Genomic DNA, 27,922 nt, shown 5'->3' with positions numbered 1-27,922 from the left:
CACAGAAGTCAGAGATCGAAGAGGAAAAGAAGAGGAGGAAGGCCGCAAGACCGTGGGAAGGCTGTGACCACTCCAGGTCCGCGCGGGCAGGGCGGTCCAGGTGCGCGGGGGGCGCAGGTGTGCCGGGGCTCGGGGGGCGTGGGGCGCACCCGGACGCAGGTACGCGGGCGGCGCAGGGCGCGCGGGGGCTCCAGGAGCGTGAAGCGCACCGGGTCACAGGTGTGCTGGGGCGCGGGGCGCAAGGGCTGGCGAGCAGGCGCGGGCGGGCGAGCGGCTGACAGCATCGTCACGGCAGCGAAAGGGAGCGCGCGCCCCGCCTGCCTCCGGGAGGAGCCCGCATCCACACACCCTGCGCTGCCCAGTCCTATGAGAGGCGAGCTGGGAAGAAGCTCTGAGCAGTTGAGTTCTTCCTCAGGTAAGGGTTTTTCCCCTTGTTTGCTGTGGTTTTGCTGCGTTCGCATTGGGGCACAGACGACTTTGGCTTTCTGGTTTGCGAGCCCCTGAAAAGGGATGGCCACTATGGGGAACGGAGTGGGGGTGCGGAAGTGGAGGGGGATGCGAGTCAGCAGTAGTGGGAAAAAGCTGCATTTATGTATCCTTGTCAGGGAGAGTGATCATCTTGATACTCTTGTGTAAAACAAATTCTTAAAAAATCTGCATCTTATACATTTGGCATTCCATCTAAAACAGAAGATAGGATTTTAGAAAAATCTGAGGGGCAGCTGTTTCTATTAATGTGGAAGATGATTTAATGCATTTATGAAAGTCCTTAAAAGATGTGGTCCAAAGTGAGAAAAATGCATAGCACATTAGATAGAGGCTGCCGTTTTGCTCAGCATGTTTCCTACTAGACCATAGCTCTTCATGGGCTTGTCTGAGACTTGGCTAAATATTTTAATTCTCTTTTTAAATAATGAATTTGATGATATCTACATGGTTTTCCTTTCTGTTTCCCTGTAAGAGCAGAATGTAGGGAAGGCACAGCATCCTATCTTTAGCTATTAAGACTGTGGTTCCCATAAGAAGACGAGGACTGCTTACAGCACCCAGGCTGGCTTGCAGAGCATCCCTGGCTTCTCGCTGTGTGGGAACCTACTGGAGTCTTCATGAAATGTCTCCCGTTTAAACTCCAATTCATGTTCTATGGGGTATGCGAGACTTAAACAGGAAGCTTTGTGAATCATCGGTTCCATCCATTGAATGGTGAAATACAACGTCGTGATGGGATTCCGTTTCTTCAGACTGTGCAGTCACACAGCTTGCCTTCCTTAGGAATTTATTCTTTATGTCTTCCTCTGTTTTTTGAATCACCCTCTTTCATGTGAGAAGCTGGTGTTAGCACATGAGATCTTTTCTGCTTTGAACTAAAAACTTTAAAAACATTCTCTTTAAGGAAGATTTTCTAGATAACAAAGACTGGAGCATTTTACATTCCAGATCAGTCCAGATGTGCTTCTTTTCTAGTGGCATTTGGCTATGAAGAGGTGGAGTAGGAGGGAGAGAAAGGGGGAGAATAAAATTAGAATAAATTTAACAAATTCGTGGGGGAATAATACTTTTTGCAGGGTGTTGCTTGAAATGGTAAATTGTCAACAATTTTATCTGGAAATGCAGAAGGTACTATGGGCTGAGGCACAGCAAGACCCACAGTTTATCTTATAGAAATAGAAGATATAAGGCAAAGAAACATGTTCATCTCATTTAACACATACATTTAATTCAGATATAGAGACTATGGTCCCTGGTAAACACAGAGAAGGTGAAGAGAGAGAAAAGTGATTCCCAGGCACAGCATTGCTGCCCCTCGGTTATCTCTGCAGATGGCAATTATATGTTCATGGTTATTGTAGAAGCCTCCAGAATCTTGTTAGAGCTTTGATAAAATTGTTCCTAAGATGAGATGCAGAAAATACCTAAATTAAATTCCAAATTTTAGCATTCTTTTCCAGCTTGTGCCTACCAATCTAGCTTTCTCAGCAATCAGCAATGCTGTTTTACTGTGAGAAGAGCAGAGACTTATTAGTTTCATGTTGTGCATATCCTGTAAACCACACATGACTTCATCCTACTAGAAATGTATCATTTCATGGGTGGATACTGCCTCTACTCTGATACCTGCATATCTTACTGAAAAATTAAAACCTTTGAAAACCAATGGGAGTTCTTTTATCAAAAAGAGTACATCTGTGATAATAAAAACTTATTGTTTATTCTAATGTTGTGGCCATAGTTGGTATATTAGTATATTGAAAATTAACCTATTGATTTAGACAAAATAATCATTTTTCCAAGATAAATGGAGTAAATTTTTGCACTATAAAGAGTTTCTTTGTTACAAAGAGGAGCATTTGGTTGCCTGGGGTGAAATGGTGGCTTGCCAGCTGTTTTAAGTTAAAAAGGGCTTAGTGCTGACCTGTAACTTTCAATTCAGATAACCATTGTGCTCCATTCTCACTTATAAGGTAGACTAGATTGTTCACCCCTCATTCTGTGTATCTATAATCCATCTATCACCTGTCCATCTATTTATCTGGTGCGGGTATTTACAATGGATAGAAGCAGAACTGATTTCTAGGACACTGATTTTGGTTATGATTTTTCTAGGAAAATAGCTACTTTTAGTCAAAAGAGAGAGTGATGGTTGTCATGTTATCACAGTTGTTAATTATCTTTAACAAGGTAAATTTATACACATGCACACATAGGAATAACTTAAAAATTATTTGATTTCAAATAATGTTCAGGTTTTATTGTGTGGCTTGAAATTCTCTCTTCCTTGACCAAGTAAATACTCAGAACAAATGCCCTCTCATTCTCTCCTCCTCTACTCTCAACACTGGCAAAATCCAGAAAGATTCCTTATAGCTCTCTCCTTAGTGCAGTTAAGTGTTTTCATATAAATCAGTACTGTCCAATAGAAATAAAATATGTGAGCAATATGCTTAATTTAAAATGTCTTAGTAGTCACATTAGAAAAGCAAAATAAAACATAAAATTAATTTTAATAATGTTTTCTTTAACCCAATATATCAAAAATGACCATTTAAAGATGTAATCGACAAAATACTCATTTTACAGTATTTTTATGCTAATTCTTACACTTACAGAATATCACAATTTGAGTTACTTATGTTTCAAGAGTTTAGTAGCCCACGTGGCTAGTGGCTAGTGTATTGTCCAGCACAGCTACAGATTGTTAACCCTCTGGCAAAACAATTTAAAAGCTGAAATGTTAGCAGTTATTACATTAAAATAAACATTATCAAAAATAAATATACAAAGGATCTCAAATTGCTGCACGCCTCCTAGTTGTATCTTGAACCTATTACTTTTTTATCAGTAAAATAAGAGGATTAGATCAAATATATCCTCTAATTCTACAAAAAAGTAACCAGTGGATAGGCGTGGATTCACTCCACATGCAACCTAGAGGTCTACTATAGCAGAAACAGAGGGAGCTGACTTAGAGGTGAGCATCGCCATTTTGCACCAGTATTAGTTTGCTTCAGTCCAATACCTGATTACAGACGTCAGCAACTGAGACCCCATATCCCATTAGAGATCATTCAATTTTCATGTCTACATTCCTTTACTAGGGATGTAGTAGCAAACCCATTGTAAAATCAATAAATAGCTAGTGAGCTAGTATTTACCATGTGATTGAATATGCTTTGAAGATCTTTTAGTATTATCCTTCACTGGTATGTGTATTTTCGTATTTTCAATGTTTGTAACTATGTATTTTATACCATTAAATACAGTTTGGTGATATGTAATACTTTGTAATTGATTGACTCACACACACTGACTTCTTAAAACACATAAATAAATGCCCTTAATGAAAAGACGTCAATTTCTTTACCTGGTCCTTAGATAGCCTCCATGATCAGTTAGTGCTGGAGGGGCTAATACCATTTCCATCACATGGTTTGCTCTCCCGGAAGTTATGATAAGAGATTTGAGATTTAAAGAGAGTAGCATTTTGTAAAAGGAGTCTGTGCAATATTTTTCTAAAGCTAATTAATTTTTGTAAAATGATTGTTTTTCTGATTAAAGAACACGGGAACTTTCCACGAGGCCTTCCCACAATAAACACACACACACACACACACACACACACACACATTACACATTGTGTGCACACACATATACACACAACTTCTACTTCTGAAGCTGGGGATCAGATACCAGAGCTCAGACATAAGAACCTGTGGAGGGGAAGCTTTCCTTCCTATGTCGTCTTTACACTCCAGTTGTTTTATTGGAACACATCTGTGATTTGATTTTGGAGCTTATCTTCAGATGATGCTGAGAAAGAGAAAACATGATTAGTATCCAGGTCTCTGCATTCAGAGCAAACCCAAGAATTCTCTCAGCTCTCTATCACATTAAAAATCCAACTCAGTGGCATTTTCTTTTTTGTATAAACTTGGACTAGTCTTCCCAACTCTATCACCTAGCTAAGCTCTGCGCCCCCCACCGCCCCAACACATGCACTTCTGAGATCAGAGGGTTATCTCATTGCTTTCTTGCCTATAAAATAGTCCCCGAGATTTAAAGAAAGGTGTTTGTGGAATACTCCCTGACACTTGAAGAGGGATTGTGCTTCTCTTTTGAGCCTCTTTGGACTTCATTGGGTTCTTGACCACAGATTGAATGGGAAGGGACCACAAAATGTAAAACTGATATTACTGTTTTAGCAAGGTCTGTATGTGTTTGCAAGCAAAGAGGGCATTGAAAGTGTTGAATGATAGAAACGACTGGGTGACTTAGATTTTGAAAAGAACCTAAATTTCCCAGGATATCATGACAAACAGTGTTTATACACACACACACGCACACGCACACACACACACACATATCTCAGATAGATTTATCTAACACTCTGCTTTTCTTTGTTCTTCCATTCTTTTCAATGTCAGTTTAAATTCTTCTAAATATAACAATAATTTCAAGATGTAGCAATAAATCAGGTTGTAGCAAATATTTAAACATAAAGAATTAATGTAAATATAAGAGAATTTTTAATGATCTCAAAACAGAGAAGAATTTCCTAAATATGATCCTGAACTGAGATACAAAGAGGAAAAGTTTGTTAAATTTGGTCGCGTAGAAAATTTAAATTTCTGTCTAGAAAAAAACAAAAGACAACAGCTTGCAAGAAATATATACAACACCTTTCAGATGAGATCTAATTTCCTTAATGCAGTGGGTCTCAAATTTTGTGAACATCTGAATCCCCTGATGAGCTTGTTAAACCTGAGATTTCTGGGTTGAACCCAAGAGACTGATTCAATGGGGCCAGAGCATTTCCAGCAGTGTCTTTAGTAGGGGATAGTGCTGGTCAGCTAAGCATAGTTTGAGAACCACTGCCTTAATATAAGATAACTGTCATCTTTGCAAATAGAAAATTTAGTAGAGGGCAAGAGCAGGCAACTCTCAAAGATACAAATACAAATTACTTTTAACGTATGAAAAGATGCTCAGTGTCACACAGCTTACGTAAATACAATTAAATCAGTAATAAGAAACAGACTTCTTGTTACATTGGAGAGGATCAAAGAGTTTGATAATACACTGGACTGTACAAAGTGTGAGGAGCTAGCACTCACACTGTTGGGGACAAATTTGTGGTAATTTTGGAGGGCAATTGGCAATCTCTACCAACTTTAAAATGCTCATATCCTTTGATCCAGCAGTTCCATTTATAGGAGTTTATTCTACATAGAGACTCAAAAATGTGATGAGATATTTATGTTTAAAGCTATTCATTGAGCAGAAAAGCAGGGAGAAACTGGTTGATAAGTGATGGACCATTTCGCAGGGAGTCCTGTGCAGCTGTTACAAAGCACAGTATGGCTCCGTATGTAGTGAAATGGACAGATGTGTGTGAAACATTGATACAATACTACTCCCATTTGTTTTTCTCACTATTCAGATCTATCCCTCATTGACTAGATACCATTTTATTAACACCTGATACCACTCAACCTGTAACTCACATGCTAAACATTCAATACCAACTCTTCTTTCTCATCTGACTTGCGCTCTTGACTATTTCTGACTGAAATAGAAATGTTGAGGTAGTTGTTGCTGTGAGTTAATGTGAAAAATGACTTAAATCAAGTTAATACATTAGAAAAGTGTAGGAAATATTGATTTTTGCCTCAGTAATTGTTTTGTATTATTTTCATTCTTACATGGACATTCTGAGAATTTTCTCTCATAAGATTATCCATCTCTATCCTTTAAGACAAATCTAGATTTCATTCTAATTCCATTATGGAAACACAGACATGTTTGGGGCCCCGGATCTTGTCCTACAACCCTGATTCAGCCGATGTGACCTAGACCTTAATTGTAGGATTTGTACTAATTGGGAACTGTACCAATTAGGAATTTGTACTCGTTAGGAACTGGGAGTCTTTATTTTAACTCAGCATTGAATGGTATGTAAATTCTAAACATTTTCATATTCTCTCATTGCCTTTTAAGACCTACAAAGACCAGCAACATCACAGTTCCTCTCTGACTCCCACCCCCTGTGGCTTGGGCTTTTATTGCTCAGCCTTATCAGGGCACTTTTGACTCAGCATTAGGGCTGAGTTAAAATACTGATTTAAATATTCCATGACATAAGTATAACACATGTTTTCCTAAGTATGTGCTATTTAACCACTTGGAATGGTTGCTCAGAATTCATCGTTTGATGTGGACCTTTTATGAGGCATTCATGACTTTTTTGATAAGTCAGAAAACATACACAGTCATCCATTATTAGCTGCCTAATATCATTATTACATTTTTAAAATAAATGAGATTGCTCTGAAAGTTGCTTGTTAAGATTACATGATAATATAAACATCCTCAACATTTTAGGACTTAGAGTTTCTTACTAATTTGGATTGGCTTAAATGTGTTCGTGAATTTGCTAAACCTGAGTTGAAATGCAGATTCTGCCACTTATTAGCTGAGCAGCAATGCTTGTTACTTTAACCAAAGTAGAATTCAAATCTCTTACCTGTAAAGTGGGGCTACTAATACCTAAATCAAAGGTGTTTTGAAGGTCCAACTTGTATAGGGCCTCTCAACACTTGCTTGATGGTCAGGATTTGCGGGTTGTTTTTGTGGTTGTTATCGAATCAACATCTTAATAGTACCTCTCAGTGTCTCAGATTTATTCTTCCCCTTTATAACCTGGCACAAAGCCTATTGCCTTATAGTTGCATTTTGCTTCTGGATTGAATACTGGCCTTCTGCATCAGCCTTTTCTAATTTGCCTAATACACATGCTCTCCAGTTAATCTTCAGATATTGATTTTTTTCCCCTTTACACATTTCTCTTTGAGCCAGATCTGCAGGATTGTCTATGTTGTATCTGGTCAAATCCCTTTTCCTTCTTTCACCAACATTTTCCTGTCTTGCGTGACTGAGCTCAACTCCCCACCGGCAGTCCTGGCTTTGTAACTGAATTTATACTGTTTTAAGGATGTAAGAATATTCCCTGCTTATATTTTTGTCAGTGTAGTCTTTAGCTATTCATCTATGTAATGATTCTGGGGATCTTGACCCTGACTGGAAGCCTGTTGAAGACAGGTGAAGCTAAGGACCATCTGATGCAATCTGTTATCGGAGTCTAGACACATCAGTAGCTATAGCCTTTTATAGCATGTTTTGTTTACCTGTTTAATGATGGTAAAGCAGACACAAATATTCTTTGACTAATGGTTAACAGCTCCTGACTCTGTGCCCTTGCCTCTTTTCATTCCTTCAGCTTCTGACCTCCTGGATATTCTTTGCTTATCAAAGGCATTGGCCCCTGGTTCAGTCTTCCTTCTTACCCTGTGTTCAAATGTCATACGTTTGAATCTTTTTCCTCCATTCCCCTTAAGCTCCACACCCACAGTCATAGCCACAGGGGATCTTGTCAGTGCTGGAAAATCTCCCACTTACAGAGGGATAGTGGAGCATCCCCTCTCTGACCACAGCATCCTGTCTTTGCAGCATACCTGCTCAACTTCTCATTGAACCTCTCCCAAAACTTACATTTATCTTGCTAATATATTCAGCTGTTATCTTCCTATTAACATGTATACATGTTCATGTCTCTGTATTTTAAAATTAATTGAAAAGAATCCTTTAAAAAAATTAAAACTGGGTACCACTCAGCCACCAATTCATAACCTTTCCTCCAATTCACAACCAGAGTCTCAGAAGCTATTATAATCTGCCTGTAATAATTTCTGCATCTCATGTTCACTCCTCAACTTAATTCAATCTAGCTTCCACCCATGGTGCCATCAAAACATTTCTGGCTAGGTTCTCTTGCTAGTGATTTCTATTGCTTCCCAAGGGTACTTTCTATTTCTCACTGCATTTTACTTCTTGGCACCAGTTCATGCTGGTGAGCCCTCTCTACTTTTGGAAGTCCTCAATTTATTTGGCTTTTACACATAGCCATTCAGTGCAGTTGCTTCTACCCTAAGATCTCTTCTTTTTTAATTCTGTGCGGATCTACTGTCTTTCCAAACATTACATATGGAGTCTCCTGAGGCCATGTCTAAGTCCTCCGCTCTTTATTCTCACAAGTCATCTCATCCATGCACTAGGCTTCAATCCCTACCTCACTCTAATGACTCCCAACTGTGCATTCTGATCCCAGGTGCTACAGCTGGCCTTAGATGCATTATCCACCTGCCCACTTGATGTGAGTCCTCTATTTTCCAAAGACACTCAGAACTCTATGCTGAAAATCAAACTCATGATTTTCCCCTAGAACCTGAACTTTGTCTAACATTCTCTAAGTAAATGATCTCATTCTGTCTCTTCAGTGCTACCAACTGGAAACCTTAGAAGTTTTCCTTGACTCTTTACTTCATCTCACACCACATCTTAAGTCCTTCCCCCACCATCACCAATTGATGTTCCATCCTTCCTGCTATCACTGTAGTCTGCCCATTTTGGGCTTGATTTGTTACAGTAGACTTCTTGTGCACTTTCTACATTGAAGCCGGACCCGTTCAGTGGCTGCACATTGGCCTCTGAGAGCCTGTGTGGTCTTGGCCATGAATAGCTTTCCAGCCTCACCTCATTGCTTTCTCCCTTGCTGACTGTGGTAGTCATGCCACCCTCCTTCTCCTACTTGAAGGGCTCTCCCTCCATGGAGTCTGAACATGGTCTTAGTCTGAATTGTTAATTCTCTCTCATGGCAGAGGGCCATGGATGGGACATCACCAGCAGCAGCACTGCCCTGTCATTGAAATAGTGGAATGGTCCATACTGGTCCTTGTTGGTGAAGCCTGGAAGCTGTGTCTAAGATGCCACTCAGCCCACTGAAGTGTACATAAGGACCACAGATGCATGGCCAAGGTCTCTGTTCACACAAGTCGCTTAACCTGGCCATCCCAGACTATTAAGTAAAACATAGACTTATTCACATACTGAGCAGATTCTTATTGTGCACTTCCTAGGGGCCAGGCAGTGGTTAAGTGCTGGGGCAACACCAGTGAATGAAACAGATAAAAAGGCCTAATAGAGTTTATAATATAGTGGAATTAAACAAAAAAGTTTTAAAAATAAATTACATACTATGTCAGAAAGGGATTCATGCTATGGAAAAAAAAAAGAGCAGGAAGAGGTTACAAACTGTCGGGGTTGAGGTTAGGAATATAAATTCAAATGGAGTGGTCAGGGAAATGCTCATTGGGAAGGTGAATTTGAACACAGGCCTGTGGAAGGCAGAAGACTGGTACAGGCAGTGGGAACAGCCAGTGAAGAGGTCCTGAGGCAGGAGGTCTGGCCATAGCTATGTTGGGATACAAATGCTATCCAAAGTCATAGAACAAGATGACACCACTGAGAAGGTGAGTTTAGCAAAGGGGAAGCATAACAAGGACGGAGGTGTGAGGCTGTCTTATTGGTGAAGTAATTCGGAGCAATGGCACTGACTCACTTCTTCTACCACTGCCGTTGTCCAAGCCGGGACCTCCTGAGCGGTCTCCTGCTTTCACCCTCTGCTCATTATAGTCCTTAGGAGGTCTGTCACTTCTCTGCTCAAAATCCTCAGTGGCTTCTTGCCCTTCTCACAGTAAAAGCTGCCTCAATACCACCTGCCTGTCTCCTGCCCATTACTTTGCTTGCCTCATCTACTTTTCTCCCTCCCTGCATTCTGGAATCTTCCATGTTCCTAGAACAGGTCACACTAGGATCTGTGTTTGCACCTGCTGCTTTCTCTGCCTGGGAGTTCTTACCCCAGGTATCCAGAGTTCATGCTGTCACCCCTCTCAAATCTTTCTTTAAATGGCAACTTCTCTGACCTCTTGTCACGTCTGATGCCCACTACACCTTCTCCAAATGTAACTTAAAGATATCGCATTGATGTGTTTTTATGAAATGTACTCATACTCATGGAAATCCTTCATCTTGGAGACCTTTAAAATGATTTTAAGAAATGATTTTCAAATTTTTAATTATGCAGATAGGAGAGCTTTTTGCATTTGCATTGCTTTTGGCAAAATCATGTATTTGTGGAAACATTTGTATATATCTTTTTTCAAAATGCTCTTTTCATAGGACAGTTGTTTTTCCAAAGTGGATACTATGTCCCCTACTTGTATTTAAATGTCATCTTTATATTGCAGGGTTGGAAGAAGTGTGTTCACTTCTGAGAAATACCTATTATATGGCACACTACTAAAAGCCACCTGCCACACAAAATGGCAATAAATTTAGAACAATGGCTTTTTATATATGAGAAAAACACAATTTGAGCCCTTTAGTTCCTCAACACATATTTCTTTGCTGCAAATAACTAGTAAACCAGAATGTGGTAGAAAATACTTTTGTGGTTGCTTCTCATCTTCATATAAAGTATTGTAAAGAATCTACTATATCTTAAAGGTCCTTTTTATATATTAAAAATAAATTAAATACCCAAATGCACCATATCCAGTAGTTTCTGCTGACTTTTGGTTTCAACTTCTTTGCTGTAACAACTAACTGACGAATAAAGCAATAAATTCATTCTCCTCTGTTCTGTCCCTGTAATGTTATTACATATGCGTTTGAAGTTTTTTTATTTCAGTTGACCTTATCAACTTATGAGTGGTTACTCATATATAGATTTTTCAAAATTTTATTTTGTTTCTTTAATGAGTTCATTTATACTCCCTAGTACAATTTACCTTGGTTGACTCACAAAAATGTATTTCAGCAGCAGAGATAATCGATCATTGTGTGTTCAGTATTTCTGATGTGTCTGGTGTTGGGTTGGATGCCCTGATGAGCTGGCAAATCAATTCCACAGGGTCCCTGCCTTTAGAGCACTGACATTCAGGTGGAGCAGAGGGAGAAAACTCAAATACCGAGAGAAGAGTTGATGTGCCAGAGCATCTTATTATTGAAAGAGAATCATTCCAGCAAATTATAGAGGTGCTGAAGTGTGTTTGACACATTTACACTTTTGCTTACCTATTTACCCAATCCCTCCCCTGTGAAACTTCTAATACTGGTTTATACACGCCTTCAGCATTATTTTTTATTTATCTTCATATAGGATTCTGAGTAAGGAATGCATTTTAGTTTGTCACTAGACATTTTGATGTATTATTTTAAATATTTTACCATAGCTGGAAAATAAGTCTTTTTCCAATGGCTTGTGGCCTTTTGCCTTTCACTATTAATAAGAGGATTCTAAGTAATAAAAAATCGAGTTTAAATTTTATAATCCCTGGATTATGTATGATGTATTATTAAATTTGCTAAAAAATGGAGGTATGTTTTCATGTTCTAGAGCAGTGTGGACCAATAAATACACAATGTTAGCCACAATGTAATTTCACATTTCCTAGTAACCGAATTAAAAAAAATGAAAAGACATAGGTGAAGTTATTTTACCCAATGTATATGAAATATTATCATTTCAACTTGTAATGAAAATCAAAATTATGAATGAGATGTTTAACATTCCTTTTTATACTTGGTGTTCAAAATTTGGTGCAGGACATCTTAATTCATTTGAGCTGCATTTCAAAAGGTGAGCAGCTACCATATTGGACAGTATCATCTACAGGTTTAGTTTTAAATGTTGTGGCTATTAGTGAAGCTGCACATTCCCATTAATACAATAATAAAATTAGGGCCAGGAATTAGGTGCATATTTTAAATGGTCTTCTCAGGAAATTAGATACTTCTGGCCTTGTCAGATCAGATTACACCCTTATTGCTTTTACTGTATAATGTGGATGACAAAGGAGAGGGGCTGCCCACTCTGCCTGTGCTGCTAATTATGCCCACATTATGAGTATGATCTTCAATTGATGGTTTTATTGTTCACAAAATGTTTTCACTTACAATCGTGTATTTTTACTGTGTTAAAATATAAATAACTTAAAATTTACCCTTTTAACCATTTTTAAGTGTACAGGCTAGTGGTGTTAAGCACATTGTGCAGTCATCACTCCCATCCATCTACAGAACTCCCGTCCATCTACAGAACTCTCATCAAACACTAACTCCCCATTTCCCCTCCCCCAGTCCTTGGTAACCACCATTCTGTTGTCTCTGTTATTTTAACTCTTATAAGTACCTCATATAAGTGAAATCATGTAAGTGAAATCATACCATATTTATCTTTTTGTGACTGGCTTATTTCACTTAGCCTAATGTCCTCAAGGCTCATCCATGTTGTAGCATGTGTCAGAACTGTCATTTCTTTTAAGGCTGAACAACATTCCATTGTGTGTATATATCACATTTTGTTTATCCAGATTGACGAGCATGTGGGTTGCTTCCACCTTTTGGCTATTGTGAATAGTACTGCTATGAACATGGTTGTACAAATATCTCTTCAATTATTTCATTTTGTATCTATATGTCAATTACTTACTATTTAAATTATTTTGGGTATATACCTAGAAGTGGGTTGCTGCCTCATATGGTAATTCTGTTTAGTTTTTTTCAGAGGTGGCACTGTTTTAGAGTCTTCCCAGCGATGCACAAGGGTTCTAATTTCTCCATGTCTTCCCCAACACATGTTATTTTCCATTCGTTTTTGTTATTGTTGTTTTTTTTCTGAGCTTTTATATTTGAGTTTATTCTTCACTTAAATTTAAAACACTACTGTAGTTGAATAGTGCTTTTTTTAATAGCCATCCTAGTGGGTGCAAGGTGGCAGATCTGTGGATTTGCTCAGTATTTTTTTGATGACTAATGATGAGCATCTTTTTAATGTGCTTTCTGGTCATTTGGAGAAATATCTGTTCAAGCTCTTTGTCCATTTTTTAGTCGGTTTTGTTTTTTGTTATTCAGTTGTAGAGCTCTCTGTACTGATGGTAGATCCTTATCAGATATGTTTTCTCCCATTGTGTAGGTTCTCATTTTTTTTTTTTTAATGCCTATAGCACCTGATCTTCCTAGGTGGTCTCCCATCCAAGTACTAATCAGGCCCAACCCTGCTTAGCTTCTGAGGTCAGATGGGATAGGGCGTAATTTTGTTTTCTTGATGATGTCCTTTGTTGCATAAAGTTTTTAATTTTGATGAAGTCTATTCATTTGCATGAAATTGCAAGAGGCCCTAAATAGCCAAACAATCTTGAAAAAGAAAAACAAAACTGGAGGCCTCACACCTACTAATTTTAAAACTTACTACAAAGCTACAGTAGACAAAACAGTGTGGTACTGGCATAAGGATACGCATATAGACCAATGGAATAGAATTGGGAGTCCAGAAATAAACTTACGCATTTACATTTAATTGATATTTGACGAGGAGTCAAGACCATTCAATGGAGAAAAAATTGTCTCTTTAACAAATGGTGCTGGGACAACTAGATAACCATGTGTAAAAGAATGAAGTTAGACCCTTTCTTACACCTTATACAAATATTAACTCAAAACAGATCAATGATCTAAATATAAGAACTAAAATTGTATAACTCTTAGAAGAAAACATAGGGGAAATCTTCATGACTTTTGATTTGTCAGTGTATTCTTAGATATAATATCAAAAGCATAAGTAACAACATAATTCATGATTATTTGAAGGAATCCTTTGCAGCCACTTGCCAATTTTATAAATTTTTATTTGGCTAAAACTCGAAAACCACCTAAGCAAGTAAATGTACACAGTGGCACATTTCAATATGCTGACAGTGAAAGAACAACTCAAGGCTGCACATAGCCGCACATTAAGCCATCATGCCTGGCATTGAACCCTTTCTCCTTGTTGATGAGCTTCCATGCAGCAGTTGCCTTCATCCTTTGGTTTTTATTTCCCTGCAGAGTTAGTATATTCTGTATTGGTTTTGTAGAGTCTGACTTGGTAATTGGCCATTTGACTGGGGTGATAGTGTCGTTTTTCAATCCCATGATTTTCCTATTCACTTTCCTTACCCATGTGGAAAGAAAAGGCATAAGCAGAAATGGCCAAAGCAGTCAGGCTCTTGGAAGTCTGAAAAGTGTCATTTTATTTGGCTTTTGAGATTTCTGTCTATCATTCTCCAGATGGAATTGTATGAGACAAACATCAGTGAATCTTATTTCTGTGCCCAAGCTTATTTGCCTCTTGGTAATAACTCTTAAAGAATAATTTATTCTACCCCTTTCACCCCAAGAAATGCCCTATTTCTCTCCATGTATTTCATTCTTGCATGTATTACGAGTCTTGCAATGAGTCCCTGAGACCGCTCCTGCCCCGTATGGGGTGTGGCTTCATTACCCGGGTGCAGATATGTCACCTGCTTCAGCACCTGCATTATCATCACTAGGGTGGGTGTCTTCATAACACTGTGAAATAAGATTCCTGAAAAAGGATTCTGCTTGTTTGGAGAGAGACAAGCCATGAATGTTTAACTTTTACTTATGATCAGGCAGACATTTCCCACTAAGAAACAAATCTCATTTTTTTAGGTTTAGCTAAGAAGGTACAAGAAATAAACTTTGGATTGAGATTCTAAAAACATAAAAAAGTAGACTTTCTTACTTAGGGAATTTATACTCTGTTGAAAACTTTAATTTCTTTTTAGGATGTCCTTATTTATATTGCAATATCAGTAATAGTCCTTATTTTTACTTAAATGACCCATTTACCTTTTATTAGTGGTAGTTTTAAATATAGATACTCAAGTATCAAACTTAAATATGGAGCTTGTTTAAAGTTAATAAAGTTCAAATGTTATAATAAAGACAAATCTACTGAGAAGAAAGCATCGTGGAAAAACAAGGCAAACATGAGCAGAAACAAGCTGTATGGACTTCAGGAAATCATGTTCCTTTAAGCTCAGACTGTTGATGGGGCATCAGGCTTTTCCAAATCTTCACTTTTAATGAGTTGAATTTTTTCAATTTATAATTTTTCTCTGGTTTTAACTAGTTGTTTTTTGAAGCTCAATTCAGATGAAATACAGACAAAGCTTGTTGTTTGAACTGAGATGCTTCTTTCATCTTATTCACCAGAATCTAATGCTTGAATGGATACTTAAATGGCAACTTTTATGACTCAGAAATCAAAATTCATTTTTCCCAGAATTTAGGCCCTGTAGACTTAGGATATCTTTATGCTGGTTTCCAGTATTTAAAGTCTAATTTTGGATTCTTTATTATAAGAGACACAGAGCTTTATATTTTGTGTCATTTGGGGATGGACAGTCTACTCGTTTTCCTTGATCCTTTTCTTCATGTGTCTATATATATGCTGTTTAAGTACAAGCAACTATAGAGGCAATTTAGTCCAAACGAATTCAAGGAAAAGAACATAGAGAGTAGATTTAAAGTCATTCCAGGCAGCCTTCTATTCAGGGGAACAGATCTGTGCCTTATCAAGAGAAACCACTCCAGCTGCCTCTCCCATCCAACATAATGTTTCTGTCATAGTGGACAACCAGAGACAAGCAGACATTTGGTGAAACCAACAACATAAAAGAAAAGAACCATAATAAACAGAACCAGAGATTTCTCAGATAAATGAGAACAGCAGCAATAAATCTCAATTAACATTCTTGTTGAAATTCAGTGTTATATGGCCTTTCCTAGGACAAGAGTGTACTTCTATGAAAAAGGAAAAATCAGAGTACAAGAAAGACTATTTAAAATATCAGGGAAAAGATTCAGGAGAAGTCAAAAATAGGTACACTGAGTCTATCATCTAATATAAATTACAGAAAGACAGAAGAGATATAGGGGATAGAGGGCTTGGGTTGATGTAATTTTAAAAAATAGAAGAAAATCTCTCCAAGCTGCAGAAATGATCACCTTTTTAACCCTTTCTCACCCTCCAATCCCCTCCACCCCCGAAGCACACACACAATTTAAGTATACCCTGGTGAAATGTCATACCTCCCAGAATAATGAGAATATCCTAACCCTGCCAGAGATGAAGGAAAACCCCAACTTTTCTACAAAGGAAAGAAAATAGTGCTTTTGGGTTCCAAATCAACACCCCTGGATGGTAAAGTTAAAATTAAATAATCTTTAAAATCTGAAGGAAAAAGAATTTGAAATTAGTTTGGCTGCAGAATTTTATCAATCAACTGAGATGTCATAAAATCAGCAATTGTAATGCTATATAAAATAATTTATTGGTAATGTTTATACCAAAATTTAAAATAGATCCAAGGAAGGTGACAAATTGAAATACAAAAATTGGCAACTGAGAGTTACCTATGCAAAAAAACAAGGTGGAAAAAAAAAAAAAGACCCAAGTGTTGCTGACACAATTACACTTTAATCAGCAAAATTTGATGGAAGATGACCTTTCCATCTCAGTGGTTCCAGTCCTACTATCTACAGAGAAAAATATTTACAAAATCCTCTTGATGCTGTTTATTGATAGGGTTTAGAAACAACCAGTGGAAAAAGCATAGAAGACATTTAAAATTTAGAACAAAGTATAAATATTATATATGGAAAACTTAAATACTGGTAAATGTTTTAAAAGCATACTATAAATAACAAAAATTAGGCAATGGAGGAAGGTAATTGTGCTAATCTTATAAATATGGCCCAAAGTCAGTAAATCAAGTATCAGGGTGATCACTTCGTAAGTTATAAAAATGTCTGATCACTATGTCGTGCACCCTGAAACTAATGTAATATTGTATGTCAACTGTAATTGAAAAAAAAAAGACATTAAGCCCTATTATTCAAACAATGAGTACATTATTTAAAATTATAATTGTGAACACCAGGAAATAGTAACTGAGTTTCCTTTTTTTTTTTTTTTTAAACAGTGGTTATTTTCAGAAATAGAGACTGGGGCGGTGGAAGGAAGGGATATGGGTGTGAATTAAAGAGTATTTTATAATCTTTAAAAGAATTTTTTAATCAAGTACATGTATTATGCCATTTTAAATTTGTTTGTTTTAAAGTTTTTAAGCTGAGACAGCATGAGTGGGTTGGATTGGTTTGGGCAGGTTTAATCAGGACTTCTTGTGCTATCACTTTTTCTCCTTTCTTCTCTTCTTGAAGACCAACCAGCTGTGTCTGCATCCTGGCTCCCAGTGGCTCTTGCTTTCTTACAGATTTGTGCCATTGGACATCCATCACCAGACCTCTACGGGTAATCTGACTCACTTCTTTAACCCTTACATTACCCTGCATGATTGTCTCTTCTTTCTTTAGTTCTCAGATTTCTTTACAGAGAAATCTTCACTTCTCATCTTTCGAGCCATCCCATCAATTCCCATCACTCTCAAACTCACTGCAAAATGACTTCGACTTTCTTCGCTTCCCCCAACATATCACTTAACTGCAACTTTGATAACCTTTATTTACTTCCTATTCTCCAAAATCAAAGGCTGACTTTCCATTTCTGTCATCTCTAGCAGTACTTTTTAACTGGGGTCTGAGAATGAATCCCTATTTTTTATGATTTCTTTAAAATTTGGTATTTAATTTCCATAATTTTAAAAGGATAAAAATATTCAGAATAATCTGACAAACCATCTTATACCAGCATAGTGTTAACACCTTTGTAAACACCGCCCACATGAAGCTATACAACGTTTTTAGTACCTGGCAAGCTTAGTGCCTTGTGCATCTCAACTGCCAGGTTCAATCAGGTGGTTTCATGTATCATTTTTTGTATTGTATTCTTGCCTGAAATATTCATTCAACATGTTGATTTTATAGTAAGAATATTCCATTGTTTGCTTATCATTTCTACTGTGAACATGTGGGTCATTTTTGTTTTCTGGCTATTAGGAACACAGCTGAGGCTGTTACCTTTAACATAGTTCTCACATGGGGTTCGATGGACTTATACATTTCTACAGCTGTGACTCAGTTTCAGAATCAAGAGATAATGGCCTCATGTACAGTAGATTGCTGCAACTCCCAGTGTCTTTTTTTTTAAGTAAACACTTTATTGAACTATAATTCACCCAATTAAAGTATACAATTCATTAGTTTATAGTATATTCACAGGGTTGTGCAGTCATCACCACAGTTTTAAAATGCTTTCATCACTCCACAGGAAACTCTGCACCCATTATCAGTCACTTCTCATTTCTCCTGAATTCCTACCCAGTCTCTTCCCTAAGGAACTGTAAATATGCTTTCCGTCTTTATAGATTTACAATTCTACACGTTTCATATAAATGCAAACATGCAATATGTATGGTCTTGTGTTACTGATGTCTTCTTTCACTTAACATAATGTTTTCAAGGTTTATCCATATTGAAGTATGCATGGATACTACATGTCTATAGTACTTCATATCTTTTTATTGCTGAATACTATTTTATTGTATGGGTATACCACATTTTACTTATCCATTTATTATTTGGTGAATATTTGAATTGCTTCCACTTTGGAGCTATTATGAATAACATTTCTATAACAATTCCTATATAATTTTTTATGGCTATTATCATTTCTCAGGAGTATATGCTTACAAGGGAAATTGCTTGGTCATAGTAATTCTATGTTTACTCTTTTAAAGATGTGATGGAATGTTTTTTTGAAGCATTTTACATTCAGACCAGCAAAGCAGAAGGGTTCCAGTTTCTCTAAATCTTTGACAATATTTGTTATTTTCTGTTTATTTTTATTTTTATTTATATTTATTATAGCCGTCTAATGGATATGAAGTGGTATTTCACTGTGGTTTTGATTTGCTTTTCCCTAACAATATTTCCCTAGTAGTGTTGAGCATCTTTTTATGTGCTTATTGGCCATTTGTATTGCTTCATTGGAGAAATGTATATTCAAATCCTTTCTCCGTTTTTAAATTGTTATTTTTGTTGTTGTTTTTGTTTTGAATTGCAGGAGTTCCTATATTCTGGAATGAATCCCTTATCAGATGGATATATGATAGTTAAAAATGTTCTCCCATTTTTTGAGTGGTCTTTTCACTTAATAGCACCCTTTGATACACAGAAATTTTAAATTTTGATGGTCTCATTAAACTATTTTTAATTGTATTAGTTATGCTTTTGATATCACACTTAAGAAACCATTGCCAAATCAAAGATGATAAAAATGTATGCCTATATTTTCTTCTAAGAGTTTTATAGTTTTCAGTTTTACATTAGGGTTTTTAATCTATTTTGAGTTAATTTGTATATGATGTGAAGGAGGGTTTCAACTTCATTCTTTTGCATGTAGATATTTAGTTGTCTCAGCATCATTTGTTGAAAAGACTATTCTCTCTCCATTGAAATTTCTTGGCACTCTTGTCAAAATTCAATTGGCTGTAAATGGGATGGTTTATTTCCAGATTCTGAATTTTCCATTCATTTATGTCTGTCCTGTGCCAGTACCACATTGTCATGATTATTGTAGTTTTGTACTGAGTTTGAAATCAAGAAATATGTGTCCTCCAACTTTTTTTTTTATTCAGCATTGTTCAGACTATTCTGGGTCTCTTGAATTTAATAAATTTTGGGTTCAGCTTATCAGTTTCTGTAAGCTAGTCAGTTGGGAGTTTTTTAGTGATTGCATTGAATCTGTAGGAGATTTGGGAGATACAGGAGGTCCTCACTTGTCATCAATAGGTTCTGGGAAATGAGGCAAAATGATGTGTGACAAAACAAATTTTACCATAGGTTAATTGACATAAATAAGAGTTAAGTTCTTATGATATCTCATTAATGTTGTAATGAAAGGACAGTGAATGGAATGACATTATTTGAGGATACCCTGAATTCCCATTTTAACACTTTTAAGTCCTCTGACACATAAACAAGTGTAAGTTTTGTACTTCTTTGTTAAATTTATTCCTAAACATCTTGTTTTTAATGATATTATAAATACAATTGGTTTCTTAATTTCATTTTTAGATTGTTCAATGGATATGCATACAAATACAGTTGATTTTTATGTGGATGTTGTATTCTAATACCTTCCTAAACTAGTTTATTAGTTTTCATATTTTTTATTGAATTCCTTAAAATTTTCATATAAGATCATGCCATCTGCAATAAAAGTAGTTTTATTTCTTTCTTTTATAGAGACAGATGCCTTTTATTTCATTTTCTTGCCTAATTCTCTTGGCTAAAACTGCCAATAAAATGTTGAATAGAAGCTGTAAGGGTGGATAGACACTCTTGTCTTTTTTCCTGATTGTAGGGAGAGGATATTAATTCTTTACCATTGTTATGTTAGCTCTGGGTTTTTTAATTGTATGCTCTTTACCTGGTTGAGAAAGTTTCCTTTGATTCCTGGTTTAAGGTTGCTTTTTTATGATTGGGTGCTGAGTTTTGTCATGTTTTTTGTATCTATTAAAATTATGGTTTTTGATCTTTAGTTTATTAATATGGCATTATATTAATTTTTGGATGTTAAACCAACTGTACATTTGTGGTATATATCCCAGTTGTTAATAATGTATAATCTTTTTTATATATTGACAAATCCAATTTGCTAGTATTTTGTGAGAATTTTTGTTCCTATATTTATAAGAGATACTGGTCTGTAGTTTTCTTGTGATGGCTTTGTTTAATGTGGTATCAGAATTATATTGCACTCTGAAAGAGTGAGAAGTGTTCTTTCCTATTTATTTTTTTTTTGGAAGAGTTCGTAAAGAATTGGTTTTAATTCTTCTTTAAATGTTTGCTGGAATTTACCAGTGAAGCCATCTGGGCCTGTGCTTTTCTTTATAGATAGTTTTTTAATTAATGATTTAGTATTTTATCTGTTATAGGTATATTCATATTTTTTATTTTTTCTTGAATCAGCTTTGGTAGTTTGTCTATTTCTTCTAAGTTATAGAACTTGTTGGCATATATTTGGTCATAAAAGTCCCTTATTCTTTTTATTGCTATAAGGTCAGTAATAATGTCTCCCCTTTCATTCCTGATTTTAGTAATTTGAGTCTTCTCAACTTTTTTGGTCATTTAAAAAAAAAAAGTTTGTTAATTTTGTCGATATTTTCGAAGAACCACTTTTTGGTTTTATAGATTTTTTTTCCTTATTGTTTTTCTATTCATTATTTTATTATTTTTCACTGTAGTCTAATTTTTTCTTCATTTTTCTTTCTTTGGGTTTAGTTTGCTCTTTTGCTTAAGGTGGAAGATTACATTACTGATTTGAAATCTTTGTTCTCATTTAATGTAGGTGTTTATAATTTCCTTTTGAGCACTGATTTAAGGGCAAACCCTCAATGCCTTTTTGACATTTTCTCCCTTTTCTCCAGGTTTTCCCCACTCTCCTTCTTGCTTCTTTGAGACCCCCTTTACTGCCTGGTCCTTACTGAAAATAGCCAGAGATCTTTGCACTGTCAACTGTGCTAAGTGCTTAATCTTGTATTGTCTCACTAAATTCCCACAGTAGCTCTATGAAGAATGTGGTGTTATTATTTTCAGTTTCTAGCTCAGGCAACTCAAGTGTAGAACGTTTAAGTAAATAACATGCCAAGTTCTCTTATTAGTATACATCAGATTTGGCATTTGGTCATCTCTCATGTTCCATGCCCTTCTTCAGTGATTTTTCTTCATTTTTTAAAAATTTTATTTTATTAGTTTCAAGTATATAGTACATTGGTTAGACATTTATATAGTTTATAAAACGATCCCCCTAATTGCTGTTTCTCTCCTCTGGCTCTCCACCTAGCCATTGCATTAATGCTAACTGCATGCTTATGCCATGCTCCCCATTCCTGTAACCATCTATCAACAATGTTATTTATATATGGATGATTCAACCATGACATGAACATTGGCCCTATTCCTGCTTTGTTCCCTCAATGGGGTCCTTCTGACTGTCATGATTTTCATTGCTTCACCATCTTCACTTAGCCCTCTGTGAAATCTTTCCCGAGGGCCATGGACAAAAGTAGGTGGCCCACCAGGTTCTTCTCCTGCCTTTGTTTATGGCTTTACCACAGCGTCTACCAAATGAGGTACAATGTATCCTTTCCTGTGCCTGTCTTCTAATGGTATGAGCTTCTATTGGGTAAGCACCAAGTTTTCATATTTAGAGTTTTTTACAAATGCTTATAAAATGAATGAATGAATCTGAGGTGGAAGAATATAATTTGCAGTCTAGAGAAAAACCGTTAGAGAGTTGAGGATCAGTATGGAGTTGTTATTGCCCCAGACCTCTCTCATATGCATCTTTCATGTTCCTGCTCCCATGCCACCTCCTTAGGGAATTTTTTTCTGATATCCCAGGTTGGATAGGTTCCTTTAGACCTCTCTTTTGCAACACTCCTGTGATAGCCTTTATTAAATATTTGTAAAGTTATCTTGTTGATGTCTCTCTGCTCCACTTGATCCCAAGTTCACAAGAGCAGAGCCCCTGCCTTAGGTCTATCTTTTGTACAGTTGTTTGCTGGCCTAGACCCTGGCCTTTAGAGGAAGTTCAGTAGATGTTCTTGGACAAATGAATTATAGTAAGTATGAATTTTTTTTTTTATGTGTAGTCTTTTTTTCTATATCTTGGTTGCCAGTTTAATAATGGAGACACCTTTATATGGCTGAGAACATATTCACCAAACAGAATGAGTGTGAGCTATAGACCAAGAAATCTTTTAGAGATTTTGGGATACACAGCTTGTTAAGACATGTTCCTTTCCAGCTAGATGTTTATACTCCAGTCAGACTAAAGAACCATAATGTGTAAGCAAGGCTGAGTGAGGATGCTGCCTTTCAAGCACACAGAGCCTCATTCTGAGGATGCAGAGAGAAGTTTCACACCACATTTCATAGGCCATTGCATTTTTAAAATGTAGAACAATTAATTTATCACATGGTACACTATTGATCATAATGATCCCATGAACATTTAACTGATCAAACTCTTAAATAGGCTTTCATGCAGTCTTTTGCCGTTAGTGAACTTCCTGGCATCTTCCTATGTTCTCTTTTAGCATTGATGCTTCTTCAGTTTTTTAGTAGGTTTGGAATTCCAAAGTGTACACAAGAATGGTGGAGTGTTTGAACAGACTCGGCAGCATGTGTACGTGGTGAAATCAGGGGAGACATCAGTAGATGAGATGCCATGGTCCTGGCTTTGATCTGATGTTCCATATGCTGGCAGACATTTATTGACCACACCCACTTCTTTCCACTGCTGATTATGCTTAATAATTTTTTCTGGCCTCATGACTTTGTGAAGCAATGTCTTTTATTATTAGTCCTCTTAAGTGAAAGTCAGTACAGTGGTTGCCTGGAGAAAATGAGTTTTATGCTTCATATTACCATATATTTTGTAGAATTCAGCTAAAATAAAATTTGGTTGTTGCTTAATTTTCCACTTTTGTGTGTGGGTTATATGACTTTTCTTACAAAAGAAGGGGCAGGATGAAAGATATTTGACAATCTATATGTGAGGAAAGTACATTTATCCCTGGACTTGGGATGATGTTTGCAATGAAAACAAACCCCATTCTACTCCATTTTAATGACTGCTAATAGTAGTTTATATTACTCTGTTGGTAATATTTGACTCCTCATGATTTTTAAAAATAAAGAACCTATAATCATTTTAATTTTGATGAATGAAAGGACTCTCCAAGCTTAGTTAACTGTCAACTCTTGCTATTTATTGAGGCATTCTACCCCATGGCCTAAGTAGTGTCCATACCACTTGACGTGCTCTCCATCTGTGCAGTCTGTGGGGGCGCAAGCTCACAGTAATATTTTGGTTTGTGTTTCATCCTCTCCTTTTTGGCTGTGCAAGGTTGGGGACATTGCTTTCCCCAATTGCTTCTGTGCTTCCAGTTTCTTAATTGTGCAAAAGGGATAATGGCATCAGTTCTGCGCGGTGGTGAGGATTTCATAAGTTAATATGGACAGTGAATAAATATTAATATCCTTTTCTTCCCCATTGTCCTCATTCCCCTACTTGTTCTCATATGAGTAGTATATTGGGTGTTTACAGAACTTCAGGTAAAACAATAAAGATTGGCTGTGTGTGTGTGTGTGTGTGTGTGTGTGTGTGTGTGTGTGTGTCTGTGTTGGTGGGGGTTAATTGCCATCTCTCCATTGTCTTACTTTGATTCTGCCTCCTTTGGGCTAGCTTAGCATCTTTCCTCTGGGTATATAGTGCATGTGTGAGCAAAGATGCTCAGTGTCATTGTCCAATAAGGAGAGAGAGACCAGCTTCAGTTACCACTGAGTAGGCTGTCTGACCATTTGGAAAATGAGGATAGACTACACATATTGGATTTAGAATTGCAGAATTTTTTAAATGAGATTTGAATGGTGAGAGAGTGAAGGCAAACTTTATCACTTGTGTTTTTTTCCCCCCTATCAAAAGATGGTAAAGTGATCCAAGCAATCTCTTTCAAGATTTTGTTTTTTTTAATTTTCTCAAACATGTGGTTCTTTTGCTAGGTGCTTTCTGGTTGACAGTTGGAACCTTCAATCAACATGCCAGAACAGAGCAATGATTACCGGGTGGCTGTGTTTGGGGCAGGCGGTGTTGGCAAGAGCTCCCTGGTCTTGAGGTTTGTGAAAGGCACATTCCGGGAGAGCTACATCCCCACTGTGGAAGACACCTACCGGCAGGTCATTAGCTGTGACAAAAGCATCTGTACACTGCAGATCACAGACACCACAGGCAGCCACCAGTTCCCTGCCATGCAGCGGCTGTCCATCTCCAAAGGGCATGCCTTCATCCTGGTGTACTCCATCACCAGTCGGCAATCCTTGGAGGAGCTCAAACCTATTTACGAACAAATCTGCGAGATCAAAGGGGATGTGGAAAGCATCCCCATCATGCTGGTGGGGAACAAGTGTGATGAGAGCCCAAACCGCGAGGTGGAGAGTGGCGAGGCAGAAGCTTTGGCCCGCAGGTGGAAGTGTGCCTTCATGGAAACCTCGGCCAAGCTCAACCACAACGTGAAGGAGCTCTTTCAAGAGCTGCTCAACCTGGAGAAGCGCAGGACCGTGAGCCTACAGATCGATGGGAAAAAGAGCAAGCAGCAGAAAAGGAAAGAAAAGCTCAAGGGCAAATGTGTGATCATGTGAATGCCCCTCCTGTGGAAGGACCAGTTGAGTGTCCCCCGTCACCTCACCTTCCCCCTTCCATGTGAAACCAACTGTTGTCAGGGTAGCATGTAAGATGCCCACATGTTAAATATTGCATTTTGACCAAAATGTGCCCTATTGTCCTTCAGAGGGCATTTCACACCGCCAACAATAATACCCCCTCTCCAGAATCAGGGAATCTGTCAGGTGGTTCAAATGAAAACCAACATGCTCAGCATCGCAGGGGGCTGAGGGGTGCCAGAGTCTCTGAAAGCATTGTGTACCATTAGGAGGTGGTAGGGCCGGTAACTGCAGAAGAAATGTGTGCTGAGAGGAGTGACTGTCACCTGCATGCGTGCCCGAGCATGTTAACCTGGAGCTGCAGGCACCACCCCAAACCAGGTGTTTCCCTCTGCTCAGAAGCCAATGCCATCCTTTGGGGAGGGAAGTGGTAGGAAACGGTGAGAGCAGACCAAAGTTGCTCCATTTCATGGTTCTTTAACTGAATTAAACACAGCCTGCCCCAGAGGATATTCACTCTCAACTCCCAGCTGACCTGTGAGCCTTGCTACACTGAGGGATATATTCACCTCACTAGACCTAGTTAGCAGATATCAGTTTAACCTTTTAGAGTATTTATTTTCACATATAATAATGAGTTCACTAAGAGTATGCTGCTGTATCAGAAATTCTTTTGTGTTTGAGGATATTGTGACATTACTAAACACTGCAATAATGGTCCTATGTGTTATACTTGGAAGGTTTTAGATGTGACATTTCCTTCTTTTGACCCATGAGGGTTGTAACTTCTTCTAGCCCTCAGATTTTAAATAAATAAAAGCAATTAAAGTAGCTATTTTTAGACATTTCTGTTTTCCTCCAAGATGGTTTTCTTCTTTTAAATAACTCGATCTGTATCCAGCTGGGAAACAGCCAACAAAGGCCATTTGAAGACCAGAAGCACATCCATTTTCTAAATGACACGGACATGTAAATGCCATACTTTGCACCTTAATGAAATATTTGAAACAAGTTGTTCACTGTGTTTTTGATGACCTATCTATAACAGTATATTCCTGGAAAATGTGTTCGAGTAATAAAATAGTAGATTATCTTGCATGTTCCATTATAAATGTCTCCTAAGAGCTGTTCAATGCAGTATTCACTCTGGGAATAATTATCTTTTTTCCTAATGATCTTGTGTGTATCAGTCCTTCAAACAAAATTACAGCCATTGCTGGTTCCTGCCTGCTAGTGTGGAGACAGGATAGAGGCTGGAGACAGGCAGGGAAGAGCCACTCAGCTTAATTGCTCTCCCATCTTCGAGTCTGGTTTGGCTCTGCTTCCTGAAAGTTCTTAATGACAGAGCCTGTGAGTTCTCCTGTTTATTCCAGTCAGCATAGACCATCCTGGACTCCAGGATATCCCTTTCAGCAGTCCCTGTTGCCTGCCTGACAGGCAGAGGAAGCTAAGTGCCACCCTCCAGGCTTGTGCAGGGAGCTTCCTGGCTGTGAAGTAGCAGCTGCCAGCCCAGACAGAGTTATCAAGTGTGGGACATTTGCACACATCCCATTCTGGTTTCTCTTCTCTCCTGCACCTGCTGTGTATTCACTGCCCCTCCTCAATAGGGTGGAGGCAGTGATAACTGGGCAGCTCTATGTCTTAGCAAATCCTAAATTAACCCTTAATGGTTAAATTTTCTTGCTTTTGTCTCATCCTCTCTGCCCTTCTAATAACTCACCCTCGAAATGTGTTTAGTGTGTGGGAGGTGTTTTGAGAACTATTTACTACATGGTCTTCACACAATCTTGGCCTCTTAGAACAAAACCTGAGTAGAGAGTGCATGGAAGTGGCCTGGGCACCAGTGGGGGAACCCAGAACTCTTCACCAGATCCTCTGTCAGTCCTAATGGATGCACCCTCTGGCAGGATCCTTCTGTTTCAAGTGGCTGTTCCAATGCCTTCATAGTGAGATATAGTTGGTAGATTTTCTGGAACATTTATCTTTTAATTTGTCTCTGTCTTTTTTTTTTTTCTATTTTCAGATGTTATCAATTTGTAATTTGGCTATAGATTAAGAGGAAGAAGAAACAGGACTTCATGACCAAAATGAAATTCAAACATCTTGGGTGGGTGCTTGGCTAACAGTAAAATGCAATGTCTGCCATGGGCTATGACGTCCACGAGGCTCCTAGAGTGAGTTCTCCCTGCCAGCTGTCCCTACTGATACAAATCAGAATTGCTTTTTGCCTTCTCAAATCAGTATCTACGTTTTTAACTTTTTAGAGCTTCATCAATATGAGAAACTTGTAATTATTGAAAATCTCGTTTCAATCAGGACACATTTTGTTCCTGTGTATTTTGCCTGTGAGTTTACAGGAAGGCATATTGATGCCTCAATCATGGTTCTTTGTTCTGAGATTATTTTTCCTGAGATGAACTGATGATATTGATGATTTTCTCAAAATAATCTTTCAGGAGTTCCCCAACTGACTCAGGGCTCGAGGAGTTTG

General features: G+C 37.6%; 1 protein-coding gene across 4 annotated transcripts; it reads left to right on the top strand.

Annotated features, from left to right (window-relative positions):
* DIRAS2 (DIRAS family GTPase 2) lies at positions 1–25,965 on the top strand. Of its 4 annotated transcripts, none has more exons than XM_039852141.1 (2): positions 1–100; positions 24,775–25,965. In XM_039852141.1, the coding sequence occupies exon 2, from the start codon at positions 24,811–24,813 to the stop codon at positions 25,408–25,410; it is 600 nt and encodes a 199-aa protein (XP_039708075.1). In that variant the 5' UTR covers positions 1–100; positions 24,775–24,810; the 3' UTR covers positions 25,411–25,965. The 4 variants fall into 4 exon arrangements, with proteins under 4 accessions (XP_039708075.1, XP_039708078.1, XP_039708076.1 ...); XM_039852144.1 differs by having other exon boundaries at positions 4–76; XM_039852142.1 differs by lacking the exon at positions 1–100 and adding an exon at positions 288–415.
* Positions 25,966–27,922: the final 1,957 nt, after the last annotated feature.

This window comes from Pteropus medius, unplaced genomic scaffold, assembly GCF_902729225.1.
Source record: "Pteropus medius unplaced genomic scaffold, Ma_sr-lr_union100, whole genome shotgun sequence".
In the NCBI taxonomy this organism is placed as follows: Eukaryota; Metazoa; Chordata; class Mammalia; order Chiroptera; family Pteropodidae; genus Pteropus; species Pteropus medius.
This window is presented reverse-complemented; position numbering and strand designations above follow the sequence as displayed.